We start from the raw sequence: 24,973 nt of genomic DNA on the forward strand, positions 1-24,973 counted from the left end.
GAATACTGGTTTTTGCACTTATCCTTTTCTCAATCTACTTCACAACAAGTCTCTAAGGGCTAATGTCAATGCCAAAATACCATAAAAAGTTGGGGGGATACAAAAGATCTGTGTATCAATATGGAAGTTATTCAAAAAGCTATGTAGGATATGTGAAGAAACCAAAGAGAAAAAAAAAAGACAAATATGCTGGCAAATCATATGACAAACATTTCTAATCAAGAAGAGATTGCTAAGGCAAATTTAATGTGATTCAATTCAAGAGAAAGACTTGTGGCATGCACTAAGAATAAATTCGGAGAATCAATTAGATAGTTTGGATATGTACAATGTACATACGCCATTAAAAGGAATAATGCCATGATGAGAATAAGAAATGAATGGCAGGTGGGAATATATATCAGAGTCGGGTACAAAAATTTGAAGGATACCTGACTATTAAGCTCGATAGTAATCCAAAACTGAACATAATTCTTAGGGAAGCTGAACTGAATGCTGGGGATCATCAATGACCCTCATAGGTTTCCAATCAGATTCTTCCTTGGGTTGCCGCAAAGCTACAAAGTGAAGCGCTTCACTGTGCACCTGGTAAATATGACATGCCCAGGGAAATGAATTTGGTGCTGACCACATCTTTTGTTCCTCAAAAACAGTCTCCTCCACAAGTGATTCTGCAATGCAGTACATATCATCGGGTTCAGGCTCAGTAAAACAGGGCACAGCGACACAACCGAGTGAAACATAGCCATCAGGGGCACGGGGATGCCAGATCGAGACAGCAGTAGTATAATCATCAGAGCAGTTCCTCCAAACCAGGTCATAACCCATTGGGGGTGCGAAGTTCTTGTCAGAATAGCAATAAACGGCTGCGGCATTGGGAGGATGGCTGCCAGTACGAATTATATCCCCGATTGGGACGTAGCCACTAGGACAGATTGGTCGCCATATGGTACAAAATCCACTCTCTTCTGTATTTTGCTTTTGGCACAATGTACACCGACCTTTTGGCTCTTGTTCACTGCTCCAAACCTTTGAGAAGTTGATAACATGCTGGATGGATTTATTTTCAATAGATGCGGAGCTGGATGAAGACAGCTCTCCTGATCCAATGATGGTTTTGTGCCGGCGACTGGGATCTCTACCATCAGCGCCATCCCAAGAAAAGCACACATGTCGTTGGCTTGATGGAACTTTTAATTCAAGGCTTTGCATGTCAGACTGGTGTTCTTTCCACCACTTACGTACAACTGAACATATCCTAACAGCTTGAGGCTCCTCTGACTCTTCATCTGTATTGCACTTTACAACTCGAACAAACTTTTCAGATCTTCTGAAATTTTTAAGATGTATGATGACATGAGAAGGTTTGGAATATCCAGCTTTTGCCAACTCAAGTGCCAGGAGTTCTTCCCATGGAACATCCCACATGATTTTGCAAGGTTTCTTGTCCATCTTGTCAGGTGACACACACTGTAGCAGCATCACACGCTTATTTGTTACTAGAACAATCCGTTGATAGGGTACCACAAAATGATCTTCATAATAATCTGACCAGGCAAATTTTGATGGCTCTTTAAATAGTTCAGTACATCCAAAATGACGTCTTTCTTCAGCAAGGTAAAGTATCATCTGACCAAGAGCTTCCCGTTCGCAGTAATCTCTAAGTACATTGTCTGCATGAATAGCCCGTGGATTTCTTATCCTTTGGAAGATGGTCTTGTTACTTAGAATTTCAATGCAGTGAGTACAACTAGCTCCAATTCCATCTACGGTCAATGAAAAGAAATCCAGTGCCCCACTCACTGGTTGTGCAATAAATCCTACAACCGCTCGTCCCAATCCATGTGCTAGGCCAAGAAGGCCATTCTGTCTAGCACTCTCCACTGGCTTAGTCACAACCCCTGACACCCCAAATGCAACACCTTGTGCAAGAGCTTCTGTACCTTGAATGATACCCTCCCCAACCCCAGTTATTCTTCTTGACCAGACTTGCTTTGAACGCAGTTGCAGAAACTGCCCATCTGTTGAGAGTTCAGCAAAGCCTTTGCTAAGAGAGGCTAAAGTTGAGCTTGCCATACCAAGCACATCTACTGAAAAAATTAAGTGAAGTGGATTGTGAATTAGATCTCTCCAGAAACGATTACCAATTGCAGAAACTACTGCACTTTTCCTCATAAATCTGTCTCTACGCATAACTGGCCTTAAATGGACCTGAATTTTAAACGCATTCCCAATAGCTGATAGTATAGGGCTCCAAACACCTAGGACTCCTCGAGGCCTTTGGGCTGGTGCAGGCTCCAATGACAACTTTAATCTCACTTCAGATATGTCAATCAGGTCTATGCGTATTTCAGGATCAACTTGACTGACATTAGTACTCTTTGGAAGACGATCCAGCTGAAGATTATTATAGAACTCCACAAAAGCCCAGATAATTGGTTCATGAATGTTAAGCCTCCAGCACTTGTCAGTTACTCGTACGTAAACATATGGATACACCTGGATTCCATTCACAATTTCGTTCTGCACAGTAACAGTCATCTTGAATACTGGATGATGCACATCAATGGTTTGTTCTGGTGCCAGCAATACAGGCATCAAAGTGAGAGGGAGCTGATTATCAAACTGCAAGTAACCCACTATGAGCTTGAACCTGCTTGTAGTGCCACCATCGTATCCGGTAGAATAAGATATGGAGACCCTTTCGAAGTACAAATAGGACAACTCTTTAGGCCTATGATTCACAACAGAAACCCCAACAGCACCCAACTCAATAGTAAGTTCTACAGGAGAACCACTCTCCTGCATCTGGCTCTGTATGCGAGAGCTTCCCGAATTTCCAGCTTCTGTCAAAGACGTGCTCCCTTCATTTGGAGGTAAGATTGGCATATTCTCATCTAAAAACCTAGCAACCCTAATATTATCCAGATCTACAACATGGAAAAGCAAGCCCAACCCATCACATTTAGAGCAAAACCCTGAATTATTCAAGTCAAATTTCCAGACTGTACCCCTATTCTCACTATGAATCTCAGCATCAAGAAGCTTTTGACCATATGGATCCTCCCATGAAAAGTTGGTAGTTGAAAGAGGTAACAATTGGATCCATGTATCATCATCAAATCCAGATTGGCGAATTCTTATTATCATACTACTTGTTCTATTCTCAATCCTAAGAAGTAAGAGATATTAGTCAAAACAAGGTTTGGCTATTGAGGCATGAACTGAGTATGAAATGTAGGTATAAAGATACCTGATTGGACCATTTGTGGATCCAAGGCGAAAGACAACAATAAAGCGTGATCCTTCCTCAAAACCACGAATTTCCACCCTCAGAAACCTCCGTGTACCATCAGCTTTTCTCAAAACCAGAAAGATTGAGTCCTCCTTAACAATTTGAATGGGAAATGACCAATTCGTATCATTCAGTCGAACCTACATATTATCGTCGGCCCCATAAGTGAGGTGGAGACAACAAGAAAATGAACCAAGTATAAGAGCAAAATATTATATATGTTTCCAATAGAATTGAATGTAACGAAATGTATGAAGATATAATAGAGTGGTATTTATAGTAAATTAGAAATTGTTCCTTTGGTATGAGGAAAACAAATTCCTAATACTTCTAAGGTTCCTAACATGAGTTTAGATGATCATTCTTCTAAATTTAGGAAAACTCTTAATTATTCTAGCAAAGCATTTTAATTATCAGGGGATAAATAAAGGAAAGTATTAATTGCAATCTAAATCACAACAGACTTGCATCCTTATCTTACATATGGCTTAACTACCAAAAAAGCCAAGGAACAACAGTGTTTTTCACATAATTGCCATTCTTCTCATTTAAAGGTTTAGAGGACAATGGTTGTATCAATGAAACTCATAGTTGCAATTGTAATATAACTGCTTAATACACTTGAACCATTTTCTTTAGCCCTCACCCACCATACACAACAACAACAGCAACAACAACAACAACAACAACAACAACAACAACAATAATAATAATAATAATAATAAATACAACAAAAATAATAGGAAAAGGAAAAGCACACATGTCCAAATGTCCAATTCATATCTTTCAAAATATTTTTTGTATCTCTTGCTGTTCAAAAAACTCATTAGGAAAAAAGTGTGTTCTCACCTGCAATTCATTTGGGCTAGTTGTTCCAAGAACTACAAATGACACTCTGGCATCTGATGCATGCAAAACCTTTGGCTCATCTTCACTACTTAACTTAATAAACAAATCTTGCCCAACCCTATTTGTAAACGTAATGAACGGTCGAACAGAAATCACCTGAAATATAAGCGCAATTAAGCACCATTTCTTTTCTTGTCTTTATTTCTTCTTCTTTTTTTTTTTTTTTTTGGGGGGGGGGGGAATGTACTTGAGGGGCATTGAAAGAACCTTTGTTGGAGCAGATTGATAAGGACAAGGTTTTGAAGATATGAAGATCTGCATGCAGTTTCCATCAGCATCATAAGCATGAAGATCCAGCGACCCATCCTAAGAATGAGAAGGAAATGGAAAAATCAGTGGTAAACTAAATGACAAAAACTCCAAACTTAAAATGATGATTAATTACCATATTACTGAGTGGAGAAAGATCTGTAATGGGCCCAAAATGCTCCTCTCCAGAATGGTTAATTGATGCTGCAAGGCCTAGTTTATTGAAGTTCAATGCAGACGCAATTGTGTAACCATCATATATTTCCTCCTCGGTGATTTCCTCAAAGATGGCCTCACTATTACTTGTTGACTTAAAAGGGAAAGATATCTTCCTGGATTTCTTCCCTCCCAAGTCCAGAAATCTCAATGTAAGTGGTGGGCATCTTCGAATTGATAGCCAATAAGGAGAATAAACCTTAATGACCTTTGCTTCAAAAGGTCTTTCCTCAGCATGGCTGTGCTCAAGGATGATCTGGACGACCCTGCAGAACAAATAGCTTAAAGCACTACGAAGAAGGCAAAAAGATAAATCTGACAAGATCACAAGAGCAATATAGTCAAACCTTCCAGAAACAGAACTTCGCAAACTAATTGTCTTGTTTGGTACTTTACTAGGGTGGGATATTGGAACAGCCTCCTATTGCAAAAGCAAATACAACAAGAAAATCAAGGAGGCTTATATTGTGGTCAGAGGAGAGAGAGAGAGAGAGAGCGGAAATCAAATAAATGTAACAAGATACTAACATGTACTGGCAACCATCCTCTTTGTGGAAGCAATGAGAAGTACAGAGGGTTTCTAATGTCAGCATTGTAAACCTTGATACAGTCTCCAGGATTAAAAACTCCTCTAACGCAGGCAAGAAAATGACCAGTGTTCTGACTCTCAAGAACAGAATACTCAGCTACAAGAGGAAGATAATTGCTTATTGAGAGTGGAGCCCTAATCACAAGGGTCCAGTCTTGAATGGGATTTGAATGAACGTCCTTTGCAATCTCGGTGGCTTGAATGCTCAAACAGAACCACATGCCACGTGAACTGCTTGATGTCCCACTAACCAATGAGCAGTACAAGAGTTCCTCAGACTCTTGGAGAGTTGAGACACATATCCCTGAGTTTTCTGGTTGCATACCAACATCATGTGAGTTGTGTGTTCTGTCAATAACAGAACTCCATGAATATTCTTCTGCTTGCTCCAGATTTGAAGGTCTAAATTGCAATACATAGCGTCCAGACTGAGTAAGTGCAGAGAGAGGAAGAGGAGTAACTTCACCAGGCCTTAGAGGCCCAACACAAATCTGTGGTTTAAGATCTCCCAAAACACATGTTCTATGACGAAGCCACCTCCTCTGTCGTGCATAGTTCACAGACTCAACTGGATTACAAGATTCCGGCCACTTCAGACTTTCAACGTTTGGAGCATAAGCCCATCCATCAGTAATTTTAATAGAACTGTTATCAACATGCCATTCATCAACCCATTCCCACCCTGATGGCAACCCAACTCCAGAAGCCATCTGTAGCAATACAAAATTAAAGCATCAAAAGCAGACAATTTATAGGACAACTAATGTAATTTCCAGCATGAGATAAAAGGAGGCATTTGTCAACACCATTTTTATAGAGAAATACAGACTCTACCAAGCTAACACTTACAACTCTGATATCGAGAAATCCATATCCACAGAAATAATTTTGCCTAAAAGTACTATAATAATCTAAAATTGGGTCAAGGTCACTCAACTGGGCTATAATGCGGGCAAAACCAAACTAAAAGATTGAATCCAATCAATTAGTTAGTCTAACCCATGACCCTATAAACCCATATGTTTTTCTCTTATATTTTCAATGTGGGACTCTTAACAAGTACAAATGATATATCAGAGCATAACTAAGCTTGTTTTCAAAATTCCTCCTAAGCTCAGTAGTTAAGAGGCTCACTAAGAAGTCCATGAAACAGCATAAGTACTATCAACCCTTAATATTTGCTTAAGATAAAGAAAAAAACCAGATAAAACCAATACCATATCATTGACAAAATTTCACTCCTGAATAATGAACTTAGCCTCAGTTAGGGTCAGAAACAGTAAATTTCATTATTTTATATTCCAAAATTGTGACACCCACATGCAAGCTCAGAAACAGTATAGATTGGAGACCAAGAAACCAACTTGCCTCATTGAAATCCAATCCAACCCAGCCAGCAGTAGGTGTATATTTCTGAGTTTCAAACAACTCACAACGAACAAATTCATAGCCATTATCATTTTCTTCCTTCCTTTCATTATCTGGAGGCATTGTTTCATCTGAAGTTCTCAGTTTCAACCGCAGATGCATTGCAAATTCAGTATCATTACGAACTGAAACCAGGGATCTTATATTCACATATCTGTTATTTTCCATTATGGTTACTTCACTGGCAACAACATTGTTGCCTAACCGCCAACAGGCAGCAGGTGCAGCGTAGTTTAGCTTCACTGTAGTCCATGGCCCTTCCCTTGTGGGACTAATCTGAATAAAGCCAACTTTTTTCCCCTTGTCAGATGATCTCTTGCTGATTTCCATATCAATTTGAGGGGACAAGTAACAGGCACACTTTATTCTCCCAGCTGATTTCATTACTCTTTCTTCTCCAGATGTCATCTGCATAGACATGGTAAGATATAAGGAGACAAACACAACAGAAAGACATGAACTGAGAATACAACTTTTCCAAACTCAAACATAAATCATGAAGGAAAGATTATGAGAACCACCGCAGGTGAGTCAGAAAACAGCTCTATCCAATTAAGCCCATCTAAATTGTCTTGAAATCCAGATATGTGTTTTAGTGGAGCAGAGAAATAACCAACAGCATCACCTGCAAGGAAATTTGAAAATAAATTAAAGGCAAGTTTTGAGCTCCACGTAGGAACCCTGTGAAGATGAAAATACATCAAGTTCTGACACTGGGCATACTTCTCTTAGGTGTTGCTCTAATTGGCCACTTTCCTAATATATAAAATCATTCCTTCAAAATCTAATCCAAGTACAGTACACAGAGGGAAGCAAAACAAAAAGGCTGCAAAATGGAATTTTTAGGTTTTTCAGATCTTATCACATTTCAAATTAGAGATTTTTCTCAACAGATACAGTCCAAAAATAAATAGTAATATGAGAAGAAAAAAAAGTACCTTTGCCAATGTCTGTTACAACAAGCTCTAAATTGTAGAAATCCTACAGAAGATTGGAAATCAGAAAATTGAGTATGTCATAAAGATCAAGAATGAAATATTTGACACCATTCATATCGGGGACTTTGTAAAACAAAATTACAAGTCACTCATCCAATCAAGGACTATGATGTTCACCCCTCCCCCTCAATTTCTCTCTCACTCAACCAGCAAGTGTGCTCGATTTGGGCATTAAAAAAATTGAAACCCTTATTTCTCATGCTGAAATAAAGGACATTCACGAAACTTACAGGCTCTATCCACAAATATGCCCAGAAAATTTCTTAAAGTTGCAGGATTTATGTTAAAAAGATAAATATAGTTGGGGATTAACTACAAGAGATAGAATTTAAGTACAGGCGTACAGCAAGGGCAGGGATGACTACAAACATAACAACGAAGATAAAGAGGGCTGTTAGTAAATAAATTGATGATGTTACAGTCTTAATCCATATAAACAGCAAAGCAGTTCAATATTAGGATCCTAATATGGATCATGTATGTACTTGTTGTACACAGAAATAATTAATAAGGTAGCAATATACTGACCAATGAATCGATTCTGAAAAAAAATACTTCATTCCATTGCACTGAAACAATAGCAGAAGAATCATCTATGCTGATTCCCCGAGTGCGAGCACTTTGTTCATGTAAAAGTGATAGACCAGGCTGGTTCTGATCCAGGAACAGGCGGACAGCTACAGTATATTGATGAGAAGATAATCCTGCAACTTTCTTGAGCTGCATTTTAAAGTAATGCAGGTAGATGTGAGTTACGCATGGAAAGGCAGAGATCTTTGGACTGCAAAATTTCCACAAGAATCCAAAAGTAAATTTGTTTTGGAAATTGATACTGCAACTTTTCAACTTTTATGGAGTACTATATTTAGTGAATTTCTATTTTGCATTGTGTGCTAAACTTACCACACATAAATTCACATATCTTTTTAGTCATTTCTGCTATAAAAAGGTGAGCTGTTCACTTGTTACACTTCGAGGAGGCTAGACACCATGCCCCCTCCTTCATGTTTATACACTTTGGATCATAATTATGGAGTACCACACTACCATGGATTTCTTCTTGGAAAAACACAAAAATGGAGTTCTATAAGCTCTCTATAAAGAATATGGTTTCAGCACACCTACAGATACACTACTAGAAAATAAAATTTAGTAAGAAGAGTGATACAAACATGTATTCTGTTTCTACTCACTTTACTAGAGCTTGATACAGATTTATATTTCTTTCATTATCAATAGCTTTAAGAGTATCAAAATAATTCAAATATAGTTTTGAAAGGAAAAAAAATTCAAAATACATTCAACTTGATTTTAGATTTCTCCATAACAAATGAAAAGGCAATATCAAATACAATCTTACAATATTCTGTCCAAAGCAGTGCCACAGGTTTTATGGTGCTTGTGGGGAACAAAATTTATGATTTGAAGAACATATAAATCTGAACACATACAAAAAGTACTATCAAGGAAATGACATAACAAAAAAGAAAAGATGATGAAATGCACCTCTGCCTCTGCTACGACTACTGTCACCATTGCTCTGCATTTACTGAAATTATTTCCTTTCATATGCGAGTCCAACATGTTCTTTGCAACTGGTACTTTTACTGGTTTGCTATCTCCAGATGGCATTTTAATTGCTTTAGTAGGCAGCATCCCAGTTGTTCTTATAAAAATGTCCTGACCAAGCTTATTCCGTGGGATAATAAAATAGTTTTTTTTGTGATGGATATCAATGATAGGCTTGCCCCCATCAGTGGGAGAAACAGTTTCCTGCTGAAAAAGTGGCACAAAAAGATAATTCAACAGGCTAAGGACAGTGCCCTCCACACAATAATCAGTACATAGATATCTGGATGGAGAACTCTGCCTATACTGCACAAAGCTACATAGAGTAGAAGATATTACCTCATAGGACTCGTTAATATGGCTAAGATTGTTCCAGCTAGCATAAGCTTGAAAAATGGTGTTGACATTAGATACAGAAACATTCAGGTTCAGATCCCTTGTGGAGGTGAAGCGTAGCTGAGAAGCAGCCCCTGGAGCATTGATATCATACTGGTACCTGTACTTATCATAGATTTGAATAAGCATAAGCAGGTGCATCCCAACTAGTGAATTTCTATGTGGCACCCATGTACAGAGACATGCTTGCATGGTACAGAAAACTTGAAGAACACAACACAACGTAAATTGCAGGTCTTAGTAAAATAGTGACAAGCTCACCAAGATCAAGACAATGTCGGAAACTGATGATAAAATATAGTTTCCTTGTCAGATCCTCAAAATAACAATAAAAAAAGGAAAAAGAATTTGATTTATATTCTTTAATGCCCACAGATGATGCAAAGTAAACTGGAATTCACCAAGCAATAATGAAAAAAATTCAACACAATAAAGACTTATTCACTTGAAGACTCTTCACAACTCAAGTGTTTCTTATTAACATCCCCACCATAAAGTTCCAACTTTTATCAAACATTTCTCACAGACACAATAAGAATTATTTTTGCATGGGCAGTTTCTCTATATGATATATAAAATTAAGGCCAGATCCAATGTGCAAGGCTCCTTCACATAGCAGCATCCCTTTTTTAGAGAGGTTGTTTTCATGCCAGAACATGTGGCTTAATATTCAAGAGTTAATACAAGTGCAACCTTCTATAAAAATGCAGAAATAATACAGGAGCTGGAAAGTAATGCAAATTTCCCCCTTCCTCTTCCTCCTTCTCATCTATTCATTTTTGCTTTAGTGGCTACAGGTTTTCTCTAAAGTTTTGATAAGGATACTTGCTACTCAACTTCTACTTCAAGAGGAAATGTACTATAAAAACCTGCAAAACATGAAAATGTGAACTGATTTGACAGAAAAATTACCTTAATAACCCATCAACTGGCTCAATAAGAGGCTCCCAAGAATCATATTTGTCATTGTATGATCTACCAGCCAAGGAGAAGGTGACACTGGAGTTGAAATTGTCAGACTGTCCATGCAAATTAAAACCTATTCCACTTAAAGATACATTGCACAGTGGAACCATCTGCAAGCAGAAAGTTAGTTAAATTGACAGATGCATTGGTTTTTCAATGAAAATCAACAATTCATAAAATTACAACATGAATTATTATAAAAAAACTGAAGAAAGTAAGAGTTGGTATCACTTATGCATGCATTGGCTTTCCCTATAGAACCTACAACTCTTAAAGCACCAATAAAGAAACGAAATGATGTTTCATCCAGCAATGGCAATGTGATAGGGAAGCTTTCCAGATATAGGCACAACACTAAATGTCATGCAGTAGTAACTTAGGCACTGACACCAAACTTCCCATTCTTCCAACAACAGGAAAGAACACAGTAACCATCTAAAATATGGAAGTCAATTCTTTCTGGTTGCTCATTACTGTGGGAATACAAATAAATAAATAAAAAGGAAAAAAAAAAAGTTTTGAACCCTAAGATAGCAGCAATGTGTAAATCCAATCCCCCAGTCTCTATGTCATTGAGGGACTGTATTTACAAACTACTACTATCTTAGGGACCAAAAGTGCTTTTTACCCATGAGGGAAAAAACACCTCACAGCTCTTCTTATGGAATCAACAGCCAAATAGTCTCATATTCAGAACAAATAAAACTTTAGCAGATTCCATATCTTGGTCAGAGTTTATAATAGGCCAATCCAAAGATGCTGACTGACTGCTAACGAGTATCAAGAAAAAGAAATATTGAGTGCTTTAGTCTTCTGAATAAGAAAGAGAAATCTCTCCAAATTACAAAGGACTATTAAAAATATATAGACTACATGATTTTACAGATTCAGACAATGAAATGAGGAAAGTAAAGAATGCGATTTAGCAAGACTTACAGCACATTAGGTTCACGAAATGAAAACAAAGTGAATACGAATTAGAATTCATAAGGAATGGAAAAGAGAAAAAAAAAAATAGAAAAGAAATATTATTCCAGTATTTGGTTTGTAGTTTAGGATACCGGAAAAATAATATTACATAGTTTGGTTAGCTTAAGGAATGAAACACAAATATATAAAAATATTGCAAGAGTAATAATCTGATACAGATAGTGTGTGTCTATGTGTATGATACGTGTAATATGTATTTGTGTGTGTGTGTGTACAAATTTATATGTATATGTGTGTGCATTATAGAATTGCTAAGTAGCTGATAAAGTCTGGGGAATTTTTTCTCAAAATTTTTTTTTCATTCCTTGTCAATTTTGCAAACCAAATGTGCTGTCAGTAATATAAGGTAAGTGAACTCTGCAGCAGTTATAAAATAAATAAATAAATAATGATGAAGAAAGCTGATTACCAAGCCACCATAATCATCAAAAAGAGCTACAGAGAATGTTCTAATTTCTGCATCAATCAACATGTTATCTGAACCACTAGGGATATCTTGATCAGCAAGCTTTAAAGCAAACCTCTTTGGAGGTTTTTTAAAACCACTGCGGACAACAAAGGGCCCAAGATCATTCCCAATAACCCATATACTGAAAGGGTATTTCATAAACTTGATCTCAGATGTATCCCATATACTTTCATCTGAAAACTGAGCCCCAGTGACCATATCATTGCGAATACATCTCAAGGAGGTAAAATCAGACTGCTTTGGTGTACCCTTACAAGCTATACAACCTAACGAAACAAACCCTGAAGGAGGCTGAGGCATCCACAAGGATATACTATCCACTGATTTGTGTTTCTTTATGTGTCCAACAAGTTGGAAATCCAAAGGGGCTTTTAAAATTTCATCAGACTCATGAAAAACAATGCATGTATTAGGAGGCTCATACCTGAAACAAAATTCAAGATCTATGTCATCCCCTGTGTTGACACGTCAGTAAAAAAACCAAAAGACAAGAAAATAAAATATAAATGCACGTACACACATATCCTACCCTTGGACTGCAATATCACCAAAATATACCATCCCTTGGGGTACAATAGGGCGCCATATAGATAATCTCTTTCTTGATCCTGAACCCTGATTCCACCAGATTAACCTAAAAGTTGCAACAGCTTCAAACCTCCTACCAGAGTTTACAGAGGATGATAACTCTTGCTGGAGAGTATTATGGTGACTAGATGGGGCACCATTTTCTGAACTTTCTGATGATTTGGAAGAATCTTTATGTAATCCAAAGATTACATGCCGCAGTCCATAAGCTCTACCAGACAAACTCAATGTAGTTGGATCTGCAGGGAGGAAGGTACCAACAGAATTGTCCACACGCCAAAATGCCAAGCTAGAAGATCTGTTAATTCAGAACAGTCAAGAACAAATAGTATATTTTACTGACTAGGCTGAAATATACGAATATGCATTTAAAAGTTAGCTGCTATTCAAACTGAGGCTGCTATAAGTACCATAAGCTATGAAGTAAAAACTTCAAAGGAGAAACGAAAAATGCATGAACCCCCATCTTTTTGATGGAATTAATAAAAAAAAAAAAAAGAAGAAATGAAGTCTGCATACCTACTGCTATTGCCAATACTAATACAATCTCTCAGACCACATGGAGAAACTAAAGAAGCAGAAATACAGAAAACTGAGGATGACGATGGTTGCACACTTCCAGGAGAGGCCACACAACCCAATGCAACATAGCCTTTAGGTGCTTGAGGGAACCAAATGGAAAAAACTCTGTCCTCGTCAGAATGACCAGTACCGAAACAAAGTTCAGAATCAACCTGAGACTGGGAAGAGGACCAAATCAGAGTAAAAGACTCAGGTCTCTTTACCCTTACAATGCTAGAATTGACGGCAATTACTCCTTTTGTGGGAGGTTTATCACTGTGAAACAAAAGTTATCAGCATGAAAGCCAAAACCACAAGGAAATTCAAGAAAGAGTGTGAGAAGTTGAGAAGTCTACTAACGTTGGTGTGAGATAATCACCAAGTATGGCATAACCAGGAGGTGCATGAGGTCTCCAAAACACAAACATTTGCTCTCCATCTGCATGAAACAAAAATCTAGGAATAAGTTGTTGCATCATTTCTAATCATGTTAAGGAATTTAAAATTAAAAATAAAAAAAATAAAATAAAACAATAAAAAAAAGGCACCATAACCAACATTTAATTGTTCCAATCTTGTCAAACTCAGAGCACACCACTGTCATTTTCTTTGATGTTGTCCTCAAAAACGCCAAAACATCCTCCTCAACTGCCAAAAATAGTCTCAAGATACTAAATGAAAAATTCATAAATACATCTGAGACAGTAAAGTGTATATTCGTCTTTCCAGAAGCAGTTGTGTACTTCATGGAGGTATCAAAAGGTTCAACTATTCGGACTCCATTGCTCTCCATTGTTAATCCAAGAAATCTTGCATCTATTTCAGTAGTGTCTCCCTTTAAAACAACCCTAGAAACATCAAAATAGAGGTTTCAAATGAAAACATAAACTAAAACTGACAATGACACATAATAACTTGAAATAAGCATGGAATATTATCATAGACCTTGTAGAAAAACTTCAACATGATCAACTGTTAGAAGAGTTACACGTATTCATAAAATGATATTAGGATGGTTGCTTCAACTCAAGGAATCTTAGAAGTAGTAGGAATTTACTTTACTAGTAGTTTATGGATCCCAGACACCGAAGGATTTCAAGTTAACCAATCATGTTCCCCCTAGTTTAGTATACATTCTGCATAACATTGTAATTATTTGTTCATACAATTGAATAAATTCAATTATATTGGAATACATATACTATTTTTATCTTATTCTAGGATTATTCTCCTGTTGCTTCTGCCTTACTGGCAAGGGGTGGCACTTGGCACCCACTGGACCACCATTGCATTTTCTGATATCAACAATTCAACATTCAATGGATATTTATCCAAATAATACATAGAAACTGCAGTTAATGGTAAAATTAAGATTTAATTGATATTCTAAGAGATGGTAGAATTAAAGGGTGTCATCAATAAGCTGGCAGCATTAACTTTCAAACTTGACATCACACCAAAGTGCAACATTTATCGCTTCACTACAATTCTTTAGAAGAGTTCCCATGCTACAAGAGAATACAGGGCAAAATAATTCCAAACAATGACCACAAGAACAATAGAAAGTCATCGAAGAAGCCAACAGCTTTGTTGAAATTGAGAGATTGAAAGGCCTAGAGGGTGGTGAATAGTCACCACCTGCCAGTTAAATGGGAGCTAAATATATGAAAACCAAAAAAAAGGAGATGTATATTAATAATACTACTAACATTGTGATATACACATTCTAAAGGAGATACATGCTTATATAGGAATATAATGGGCCTAACTAATGGGCTAGCTTAAAACTAGGGCTATTCTAAGGTTTTCTAGTTTCTATATATTTCAACAAGCTTAATGGAATTCATTTGTAAATGGGCACCTCCTTGATGATGGGTGGCACAAACCATTTAGAATGTTCTGTGAGTGTGTCTGAGAGAGTGAGATACAACATAAACTTACCGGCAAAATGCATCTAACTGTGCATGCAAAAGTTTGTTTAAGAGCACCAGTGACTCTCCAACATCTTTTGATGAATTGTAGAAAGTAAGCTCTGGACCAATAGCCTGTAGAGCCAATGAATATTTAAAGAGATGAGATCAAAATGGACGAAACAACTCTAATTGTCAAATGATTGCTTCAATCAATGTGAAATGGCAATAAAAATAAATAAACAACTAAATAAAAGCAGGGCAACTTTAAGTTGGCCAAAGTAAATTAGAACACAGCTCTGCATGTCAATAAAGATCTAGGCAACTTTATTGGTCTTGACAGCACAAATTTCAACTCACGTGGAAATTTTTAATTATTTCATTAGCTGCTGAAAAAACAAGGCCATCATGTAAGGAAGTAGTGATCGAGAACACAGCCATAGGGTGAAGAAATTCCACTGTCAAATATTGGTAGGTTCATTTTATTTTATACAATTTACCATAAGCAGTTAGCACACTTGTTATTATGAAGATGAAACCAACAAAGTTTTCAATGTGTTTCAAAGAGGAACCTCTTTCACAGTTTCACCTGCATCTCAAATATTAACTCTGTAGATCTGCTGACAGGACTCTGAGAAGTAATTCCAGAAACAGTGCTACTGTGATGAATCTCAGAAGGCCATTCATCAACTTCCTCCAGGTAGACTTTATCATCTTCTGAAACAGAGTAGCTACTGTTTGGCCCCAGTAAGATGCACGAATCTAGATACTTCCCATTCTGCCAAAAGTATATAAATGAAGTTTGAATAGTTTTCTTACAGAATACAGAGCAATTAGTAATGCCAGATTCAGCCAATCTGCAAGTGTTGTTAATCTACCCATCAGAGCAAATTTAAAACTAACTTGTACCCAACGCACCCCAAGGTTCGAGTATGTATAATATGTTATTTTTATAACCTAGCCTCACAACTTTTCCATTTGTTTTCAGAAATTGTATCAACCCAAAGGCCAACACCCTATACTCAGAGAACTTAATGTTTTACTCTCTCTGACCCCTCCCCGAAAAACCCCCTAAGACTAATATCTCTGGCCTCATAATGGTCATCACTTCAAAAGGTACTCTTCCATGAATTTAATGATTTGAAAATATGCTCACTTTTCATTTTAAATTTTTTATTTAATACAATTTTTAAGTTTTGTGCTCAACTTTGGCAGTAAAGATTTCCAAATTTTTAAAACTGAAGTATCTACTGAGGATAATTTGTTGTCACTCACCAACTAGCCAACATTGCTATTGGCCAACATTGATGGATATAGTGGGTTCTATGATTTAGTGCAAAGTCATACCACGCATAGATGGTGTAGGGGGTGGGTTCCTGCAGAACCTGCTCCACTAGCATCTCTAAGCTAATAGAAAGCATACCTTGATTGTGACATTTTTGAATTGTAACTTCTTCCTGCTTCCAACATAGAATAAAGCCTCTACACTTGGAGAAGAAAGGTTTTTCCCCTGTCTGTCTTGCAAATACAATATTCCACCTTTACCGTCATATACAAAAAGGTCATATCTTTCATCATCAGCAACCAAAGGTTTGAGTGGAGAGATAAAGAATTCAGAACAAGGCTGAATATAAGTTGGCTGATCAAGAATGAGTGCGTCTATTAAATGTGAGGAACTCCTGTCATCGTCATTTGACAGCATACTACGAACTGTGGGAACAAAAAACTCAGCAACAGCAAGCAGAAAATCTAGTGCAACAAGCAACTGTGGCCTCTGAATGCAGAGAGAAATTAATGTCGAACATTCACCAAATTTTGCATCAAGAATAATCATTGTGGGGCTTGGTGCCAAGTCCTCCATATCACTAGTTTTAACATCAGGATGATTATCCCCATCTCTCACAAATTTTGAAGGCCTATATCCAAAGGTCTCAGGCTTCCTAATTGCCAACTTGAGTTCCTCTTGTATACCTTCTCGGTCATCCACCACTGCAAAATCACCAAGTGTAGATGAAAGAAAGCCTTCTCCTGCAGTATTGGATTTGTAAAGAAGCCACAGACTGCTCACCTTAAACACAGCAAACAGTTTTCAATTAATTGAAGGAACAGTAATGAATGTTGTTGAATTTAGGAACTTTTATGATAGAAAACTGAGAAAATCCTAACATACACATACTCTATTGAGACAAACTTGAACAATGTATTCTTGAAGCACGCAAGCATACATAATGGTGAAAGCCATGAGTCATAATGGTGAACACAAAAATAAGGATTGGGAGGCGCAAGCCTCAGTTCTTCATACGGGGAGCTCATCCTCTATTCATATTCCAGTTTGCCTAAAGGTGTAACCTAGTAAACACACACTACACATGCTAAATAGTTGAGTGATGAACTTAACACGAAATAGTTTTAAAAATCTGGTTGTGACATCAAACCGTAGAGAGTTTTTGGTAGGAGTTTGAAATGGCTCTCTTTATACAGTATGCTTGTTGTGAGTGTAATGCTATAATCAGAGAACAACCATAATGGTATAGCTGTGGCAAGTCTTGATTGATATGAAACTTTCTATAGGGGAGCACTTGACCACAAAAGTGCAGGAGTACTGTGGAGCAGACAAGAGCCTACATAGTTGCTAGTAGTGATTATGGAAACTGGGAATCAGTAGGCTGGCCTATGTCAGGTGGGATCAACGTTGTCAGCCCATGACAGAAGAAAACTCTTATTAATAAGAGAAAGCACTAATAAACTACTAATACACATATGATGTGCAACAAACCGATATTCTAACAGGCACATTGTCTAAAAGTTGATATATTACCTTAATTTCCATGTAGTTTAGGGATCCACAAGATTCCAAATTGCTTCTACTTTATCATTGCGGTGAATCTTACCTCTTTTGGCCATTGACTCGAGAACTCTAACATAGAAAAACTTACTACTATTAAAAAACTATTGTTTTTTTTAATTTATTTTTAATCGCCACTCTCATGTCCTATATGATAAAGGCATGGCAAGTATTTAGCATTTAATGATGGTTAAATAAGGAAGAACTAGTCAATACATTGGCACAAATAATTGGATGTTAGGATTGGCAACAAGTGCCTACATATAAAGATCGAGACATACATGATGGTCTTTGTCAGACTTATGGAAAAGTTAGAAGGTAAACAAATGTGTATTAACATATTTGCACACATGGATTAACATTGATTTTGCGGAGAATAAGCAACAGGTCATACAGAATTACTCTTACTCCTCTAAGAAGACCAAAACATTTTTGTTAAACATTCCGCAACTTTATAGAGAGATAATATGTTGAGTAATACAAAAATAAAGCAGCTTAATCTGAAATGTGCTACAATAATTTTTTTTTTAAACCCTAAATATGGTAACACTTCAGCTGCCTCGTATTAAGGATATAAAACACTAAAATATAATCCTTATAAGCAAAGTCCATCACCTGACTCATGAAAGAAGAAAAAATTATATTTTTTTGACACACACACACACACACACAAAACAGAATAAGAAAGCAAGGAACTACGTCTGTGATGGAAACATGAGAGTGAACATTTATAAGAAAATATTACTACCTGCAGTGTTGCAAGAGATGCATCCCTTTTTAAGCCATAATAAAGGCAAAGTTCAACTAGATTAATGGAGACAGAAACCTTGGTAGTAATCCATCTAATACCATCTTCAGTTTTAGTGTTTGCAGTGTCAGGGCTCTGCAGTGCTAAAGGTTCTGTCATTACAGCTGAAGGTGATGTGTAGTCCCCTATTAGAGGGGGCAAAGTATTTGGAGTCTCTGAAAAATTAGCCTGAGCACATTCAGTAATAATCTCGTACTCTGTGCTAGATAGAGCTGCTTTCAATTCTTCCATCTGATTATGATGCATATCAACACAGGCAATACATCTCAGTTTCCAAAGCAGTAAAACATAAATTGCCACGCATCTAAGAGAACCAAAAATGTACAAAATATGACCAGTTCTCCCAATAAGTTAATAAAATACCTTTACACTAACGTCTACACTTGGAATTTGATGAAGTAAGTCTCGTAATGATCTTTGGATTACAATTGAAATGCCACTAACATCTTGAATTATGCTTTCACCTAATTCTGACCCAGCACCAACATTTAAATTGATATCTTTGACCTACAGAAGGAAACTTGCATAAGTATGAATATTCTTTCATAGAAATATGTATCTAAAGGAAGACCTAAAGCAATAGTAAAATAGGGAAGCATTTGATGACGGGTAGATTGTACAAGTAAATCCTCCCCATGGTTGATTTTGGTCTTTAAAGTGTACATTATCACAAAATCCTAATTCTAAATTGTAACTGTGGAATTCATTTAAATTAACCTGTCCTATTTCATCTTATTATAAAAATTCATCTTTTAGTACTTAAATATATGGATACTAGACCCACCAGGCCACCACTAACCTCTAAAGTTCTTTTAACAATGCTCTCAAGGTAGCATTGTCCATCAATTTCTTTTGCATATTCAGTTCTAATATAAAAGGAAAAATGGGCAGTAAAGTTAAGCATCGTCACATCACAAGACTTCAGGATATAAATCTTACTGAAACTGTTAATATTTCCATGTGTACAGCATTAATTTCATTTTTGCTCCCACAAAACCATTGAAAACTGTTCTGGATAGTGATATGAACAACATCAAGCTTTAAAAAACTGCAAGGAAGAGGACTTGAGATTAATAAGCATACAAAGATATATACAAAAAACACAAACACTAAGATTATTACCAGTTGTTATGCGTGTTGCATGAAAGTACCAACAATTAAAGTGTGTCATTACTCTAGAGATGTAAAGTGTAGGTTTAGTGATGAATAGATATCATTATAAAAATTGATGTGAGGCCATTGTTCAAAATAAATTTGAAATGCAGCACAAGACCAATACCATGAGCCCTGATTCATCTACTTAGGAACACTCCAGCCTGTGCTTATCATTGATAGAACTAAATGTTCTTATAAAAATTGGAAGGAATGCTCATCATTCATCACTATAACATTCATACTTACCATGCACATGTTTTGCAGCAGGATAGGCATGATAGATAACAATGAGAGGAATTACTTGTAATATAAGCAATAACAGATGAAGTAGCCCTGATTCATCTACTTAGGAACACTCCAGCCTGTGCTTATCATTGATAGAACTAAATGTTCTTATAAAAATTGGAAGGAATGCTCATCATTCATCACTATAACATTCATAATTACCATGCACGTGTTTTGCAGCAGGATAGGCATGATAGATAACAATGAGAGGAATTACTTGTAATATAAGCAATAACAGATGAAGTTGAAAGGATTTACAGAGAAGAATACAAGCTTACTCAAGACTATCAGTACGGCGAGGCATCAATATTATGGGTTTTCTAAGCGAAACATCCAGCTTTAAAGCAGGTGATCCTTCAACCTCATTTCTTGTAAACCATTTTTCTGAGTTTGTGCCTTGATCTTTAATTCTGACAAAATCTTTTGAATCATTGGGAACAAGACCCATGAAGTAACTGATAACCTAGAAGTCAATTTTAGAATTGCACAAGATCAGTTACTGCACTGAGCTTTAGTAGGTAGTAACGAGAGGCAAAAGCTCAGTTACCTCCTGTATAAAACGGTTCAAATAAACAATCCGCACTTCACATAGTTCACCAAGAAGGCTATAGTCATAACCTTCATAATCTTCATCATCAACATTGAATGAACAGAATTCCAACTGTAGCTCCAAATATGAAAATTTCAGTAAATTATCCACCAACACATCTAAAGTACAAATCTCAACTGACTGAAAACTACACTTTCCAAAAAAACAGAAAAGAATTCACCCCAAACAATGTGAAACAGGGCATTAAATTATAAATCAAACAATTAACTAGAAGTCATAGAAGTCTTTGAACAAATAAATAGGAAAAAAAATTCAAGAAAAGGCAAAATATTGATTCCATGACATTTCATCATATCTGCAGCCACAAGAAAAGTTGTGTTTGCCAGTAGAACAATGACCAACCAAAATGAAAAAGAAAAAAAAAAAACTATCTTTACCTCCACAAAAGAACTCCCTCCTGGATTTCTCATGTCACAAGCCCAAAAATAGCAGTGAGTATCGGGTAGGCTGTCATCACTGATCCGCAGATTTCCAAGGGATGCCTTTATAGTAAAAGAAGATGGAAATACCTAGATGTGGAACACAATATCACTTTCAGTATCATAAGCATGTAAAACAATTCCTAGTTTTGTTTTTATGTGCACATCTTGCAGAGACGGGAAAATATGAACCTTAATATCAGTAAGGAAATTATCTTGTGACAGAGTAGCAAGTGAAGATCCATCTTCTTTCATCAGTAAAATCTGAGCACGAGCCATATTCAATTTCAAACAGAAAACAATTCTAGACTTTCCTTTACCAAGCAAACTCTTAACTGCAGGCTCATCAACTCCAGCTGAGGGCCCATCATCCACATTTGCATCAGAGATCTCATGCTGTAGAGAGGATGATGAAGACGTGTCACTAAAAGATTCACAACTTCCTTCCTCAAGATTTATAGCATTTACAAAATGCATGATTGCCATTATCGTAGGTCTGCGACAGAAAAATGACAATGTAGCTAGCGTCACCACCACCTGTAAAATTGAGTAATGAACTTAAAAACTGAATGAAGATTAAAAAGGATTCAGAAAGGCAGGTCGAGAGAATATTAATGGCTTACCTTTGTATCAATATTAGAATAAAGGGGGGAGTTTTGATCAAATATTATAACTTGTGCCTTCACAAAACTATCAAATGTATCAGTTACTTCCATAAGATTGCTACCATTTTCAGTTGCTTCCGTAGGAAGAAGACCAGCAATACGATTAAAACTAGGAGCCTTTATAATGGTCCTGCCTGGTGAGAATGATGTGGTAGGACTCAACAAGCCAGATCCACCTCCCAATGCATGTGGACTATCGATGTCATTTAGATCTTCTGGTGCCTCATAGAATTTCTCTTCTGCTTCAAATTGACTAGAACTGTTGCTATTGCAACCTTGGCCTTGAGCATCAATCACTATTTGAGTATCACTACTAATGAAAGATCTTGCCAGATAACATGGCTGCAACATTCCTGATGGGCAAACTAAATCTTCTATCTCCAAAGACTTCAGTACAGTGCCAATAAAAATATCCTTTCCTCTAATTGAAAGCTCAACCTAGAGAGGAATAATAGGCTTTTAATAGATGCATATAACCAATAAAACATCAAAAGTATAGGAAAAATGCAGTGATCTTACCCTCCCACCAGTTGCTCTAAATTCAAACAGGCGGTTCTCCTCCTCCAGCAGCACCTTGGTAAAACTGTGGTCATTCTACATAAAGTACAGAAAAAGAAAGTTGCGTGTCATTAAACTATCAATCCACAATATCAGATAACAGTAACTTTTGATTGTATCACCCATGCTTACCTGGCCACTATAATTGAAGCACATCTTCAACTCATCAAGAACACCAGTCAGATACAGATTCTCCACCTTTGACAGGTCCTTGTTATCACGATTATTGATACGATCCATTTCAGAGTCTTCTGAATCAGATGAAGATTCAGACAAACCAGAGATAGGAGCAGATCCCTACATGGAAACTAAGAGTGAGAATAGAGATGGAGATTTTCCCCACCAAAGAAATGGAAACTTAACCATGCAATAGTATCAAAAGAACATGAAAATAATCTGTGCACCCATATATGGTAGCATGAATTAGGGCTTACAATTAGAGTGCTATCTCTTCCAATTTAAGAAACTAATTGTCTAGAAGTCCATGAGGAATTGAGGTTTGATGCTAGTGAATACTATCCACTATTTGCATGTTTTAAGGTGCTCTATGATAGATTGAAGCATGAAGAATAGCACCAGTTCATTAAGACATTAGAATTGGGGTACATATTCTATAGAAATATAAACGCTCCCTTATGAGACATTGTACGACTCATGCACGCCAAAGCCAGAACATTACTGAATGTATCTGTTAGAAGATAAAATAACATCAGTAGTGTTAGAGTACTATTCTCCTTGAGCTATGTGTATTCTTGAGCTTTGTATAGTCTTGGGCAGCTCAGTCTTGGGCAGTTCAGTCCAGACTTTTCCCTTCCCCTCTGCCTATATATATGTTGTACACAGATCAGATTGAAGTGTGTGGTATTATATTGAATACACCATTTGGTGAGTTTGTTAACATGGTATCAGAGCCATGAGAAACTCTTGAAGCTCCTTCCTCCAGCTTCCTTCTTCTTCCTCCTCCCCACTGCAGAAAGCAGTTTCCTTTCACTGCCAAAGAAATTTTTTTTTTTTTCTTCCTCTTCTTCCTTGCTCCACCATCATCACCACCCATTCAGAAAGGTTCGCCGGCGTCAGGCGACCACGACTAGAGAGTTCGGAAGCAGTCCGGCCAGCGCGTGAAGCTCACGCGCCACCGTCACCTTCGGCCACCGCCCCCACGCGCCGGCGCGTGCGGCTTCTCCGGCGGCCGGAAAATTTTCCGGCTTGCAGTTCCAGTGTCGCCCAAGCCCTGTGACTTCATATCTGGACTTGGTTTGGACCATTGTCGCTCCGAAAATATTTGCTCTCTTCAGGTTCTTTCGTATCTCCTCATGCTCCATATTTCTGGGTATTTTCATCTCTGTTTCTGATCTATTTTTGTGGGTATGGCTGAAAATAAGTCTCTTGTCATATCTGATATTGTTCCAGTTACTTCCAAAATCACAGACAGTAAACTTATTGATTCTAATTACTTGGAGTGGAGTCAGGTTATTAAGCTTTACCTTACTAGTTTGGGAAAAGAGGAGCACCTAACTAAATCTGTGACTAAACAAGATAATACTTGGGTGCGGGATGATGCACGTTTGTTTTTACAAATTCGGAATTCTATTGATGATAGTATTATTGGATTCATTAGTCATTGTGAAACTGTTAAAGACCTCATGGATTATTTAGAATACTTGTACTCTGGAAAAGGGAATATCACCCGTATCTATGATGTCTGTAAGTCCTTTTATCGTGCAGAGAAACATAGTTTGTCCCTCACTGCATATTTTATGGAATTTAAGAGAACATATGAAGCACTCAATAAGCTTATGCCATTTACCGCTGATATCAAAGAACAACAAAAACAACGAGACCAAATGGCGGTTATGAGTTTCTTGGCAGGACTTCCCTCTGAATTCGACACTGCCAGGTCTTCTATTCTCAGTCACTCTGAAATTCCTACCCTGGCCGACATCTTCCCACGGCTTATTCGATCGGAGCACTCACAACCAAGTATACCACAACCAAGTATCCTTGGTCTTCCACCAAGCAGTGCTCTTGTTAGTCGTCATCCGAACAAAGGTAATTTCCAAGGGCACACCTCCGGTGGTATCGTGTGCCATTATTGCCATAAGCCTGGACATTTGAGGAGGGACTGCAGGAAATGGCTGAAGGATCGGGGAAACTCATTTGCCAATGTTGCATCCACACCTGAGACACCTTCCAAAACGATAACGGTTTCTGCTGAAGAGTTTGCCAAGTTTTCTCAATACCGGGATTCTCTAAAACATTCATCCTCTTCGGTCACTGCTGTTGCTGACTCAGGTAACACCACCACATGCCTTCTCTCCTCTTCATCCAAGTGGGTCATAGACTCGGGTGCCACAGATCATATGACAGGTAACTCTAGTCTATTCTCCACATTTTCTTCCCGTTCCCATAATTCACCTGTTGTTACCTTAGCAGATGGATCCACCTCCCATGTACTTGGGTCTGGAACCATTACTCCAATATCCTCGCTTCCCTTA

The 24,973-nt window shown here is 37.3% G+C and overlaps 1 protein-coding gene across 2 annotated transcripts in view; it reads right to left on the reverse strand.

Annotated features, from left to right (window-relative positions):
- Nucleotides 1-242: 242 nt before the first annotated feature.
- Nucleotides 243-24,973, reverse strand: part of LOC116028070 — a 40,716-nt gene continuing 15,985 nt past the window's right edge. For both annotated transcript variants that reach the window (XM_031269864.1, XM_031269865.1), the window contains 32 exons: nucleotides 22,611-22,775; nucleotides 22,440-22,514; nucleotides 21,879-22,358; nucleotides 21,448-21,792; nucleotides 21,214-21,345; nucleotides 20,774-20,887; nucleotides 20,505-20,689; nucleotides 19,726-19,834; nucleotides 19,150-19,293; nucleotides 18,727-19,017; nucleotides 16,557-17,201; nucleotides 15,723-15,911; nucleotides 15,165-15,268; nucleotides 13,782-14,071; nucleotides 13,584-13,662; nucleotides 13,182-13,499; nucleotides 12,604-12,960; nucleotides 12,015-12,498; nucleotides 10,562-10,725; nucleotides 9,593-9,749; nucleotides 9,191-9,460; nucleotides 8,213-8,404; nucleotides 7,625-7,667; nucleotides 7,208-7,311; nucleotides 6,627-7,094; nucleotides 5,198-5,968; nucleotides 5,017-5,090; nucleotides 4,590-4,935; nucleotides 4,412-4,510; nucleotides 4,145-4,300; nucleotides 3,254-3,435; nucleotides 243-3,172 (listed from right to left, as the gene is read on the reverse strand). In XM_031269864.1, the coding sequence (XP_031125724.1) occupies nucleotides 475-3,172; nucleotides 3,254-3,435; nucleotides 4,145-4,300; nucleotides 4,412-4,510; nucleotides 4,590-4,935; nucleotides 5,017-5,090; nucleotides 5,198-5,968; nucleotides 6,627-7,094; nucleotides 7,208-7,311; nucleotides 7,625-7,667; nucleotides 8,213-8,404; nucleotides 9,191-9,460; nucleotides 9,593-9,749; nucleotides 10,562-10,725; nucleotides 12,015-12,498; nucleotides 12,604-12,960; nucleotides 13,182-13,499; nucleotides 13,584-13,662; nucleotides 13,782-14,071; nucleotides 15,165-15,268; nucleotides 15,723-15,911; nucleotides 16,557-17,201; nucleotides 18,727-19,017; nucleotides 19,150-19,293; nucleotides 19,726-19,834; nucleotides 20,505-20,689; nucleotides 20,774-20,887; nucleotides 21,214-21,345; nucleotides 21,448-21,792; nucleotides 21,879-22,358; nucleotides 22,440-22,514; nucleotides 22,611-22,775 (10,230 nt within the window). In that variant the 3' untranslated portion in view covers nucleotides 243-474. The remainder of the gene's footprint in view (nucleotides 3,173-3,253; nucleotides 3,436-4,144; nucleotides 4,301-4,411; nucleotides 4,511-4,589; nucleotides 4,936-5,016; nucleotides 5,091-5,197; nucleotides 5,969-6,626; nucleotides 7,095-7,207; nucleotides 7,312-7,624; nucleotides 7,668-8,212; nucleotides 8,405-9,190; nucleotides 9,461-9,592; nucleotides 9,750-10,561; nucleotides 10,726-12,014; nucleotides 12,499-12,603; nucleotides 12,961-13,181; nucleotides 13,500-13,583; nucleotides 13,663-13,781; nucleotides 14,072-15,164; nucleotides 15,269-15,722; nucleotides 15,912-16,556; nucleotides 17,202-18,726; nucleotides 19,018-19,149; nucleotides 19,294-19,725; nucleotides 19,835-20,504; nucleotides 20,690-20,773; nucleotides 20,888-21,213; nucleotides 21,346-21,447; nucleotides 21,793-21,878; nucleotides 22,359-22,439; nucleotides 22,515-22,610; nucleotides 22,776-24,973) is intronic.

The sequence above is a fragment of the Ipomoea triloba genome, chromosome 8 (assembly GCF_003576645.1).
Source record: "Ipomoea triloba cultivar NCNSP0323 chromosome 8, ASM357664v1".
Classification (NCBI taxonomy): Eukaryota; Viridiplantae; Streptophyta; class Magnoliopsida; order Solanales; family Convolvulaceae; genus Ipomoea; species Ipomoea triloba.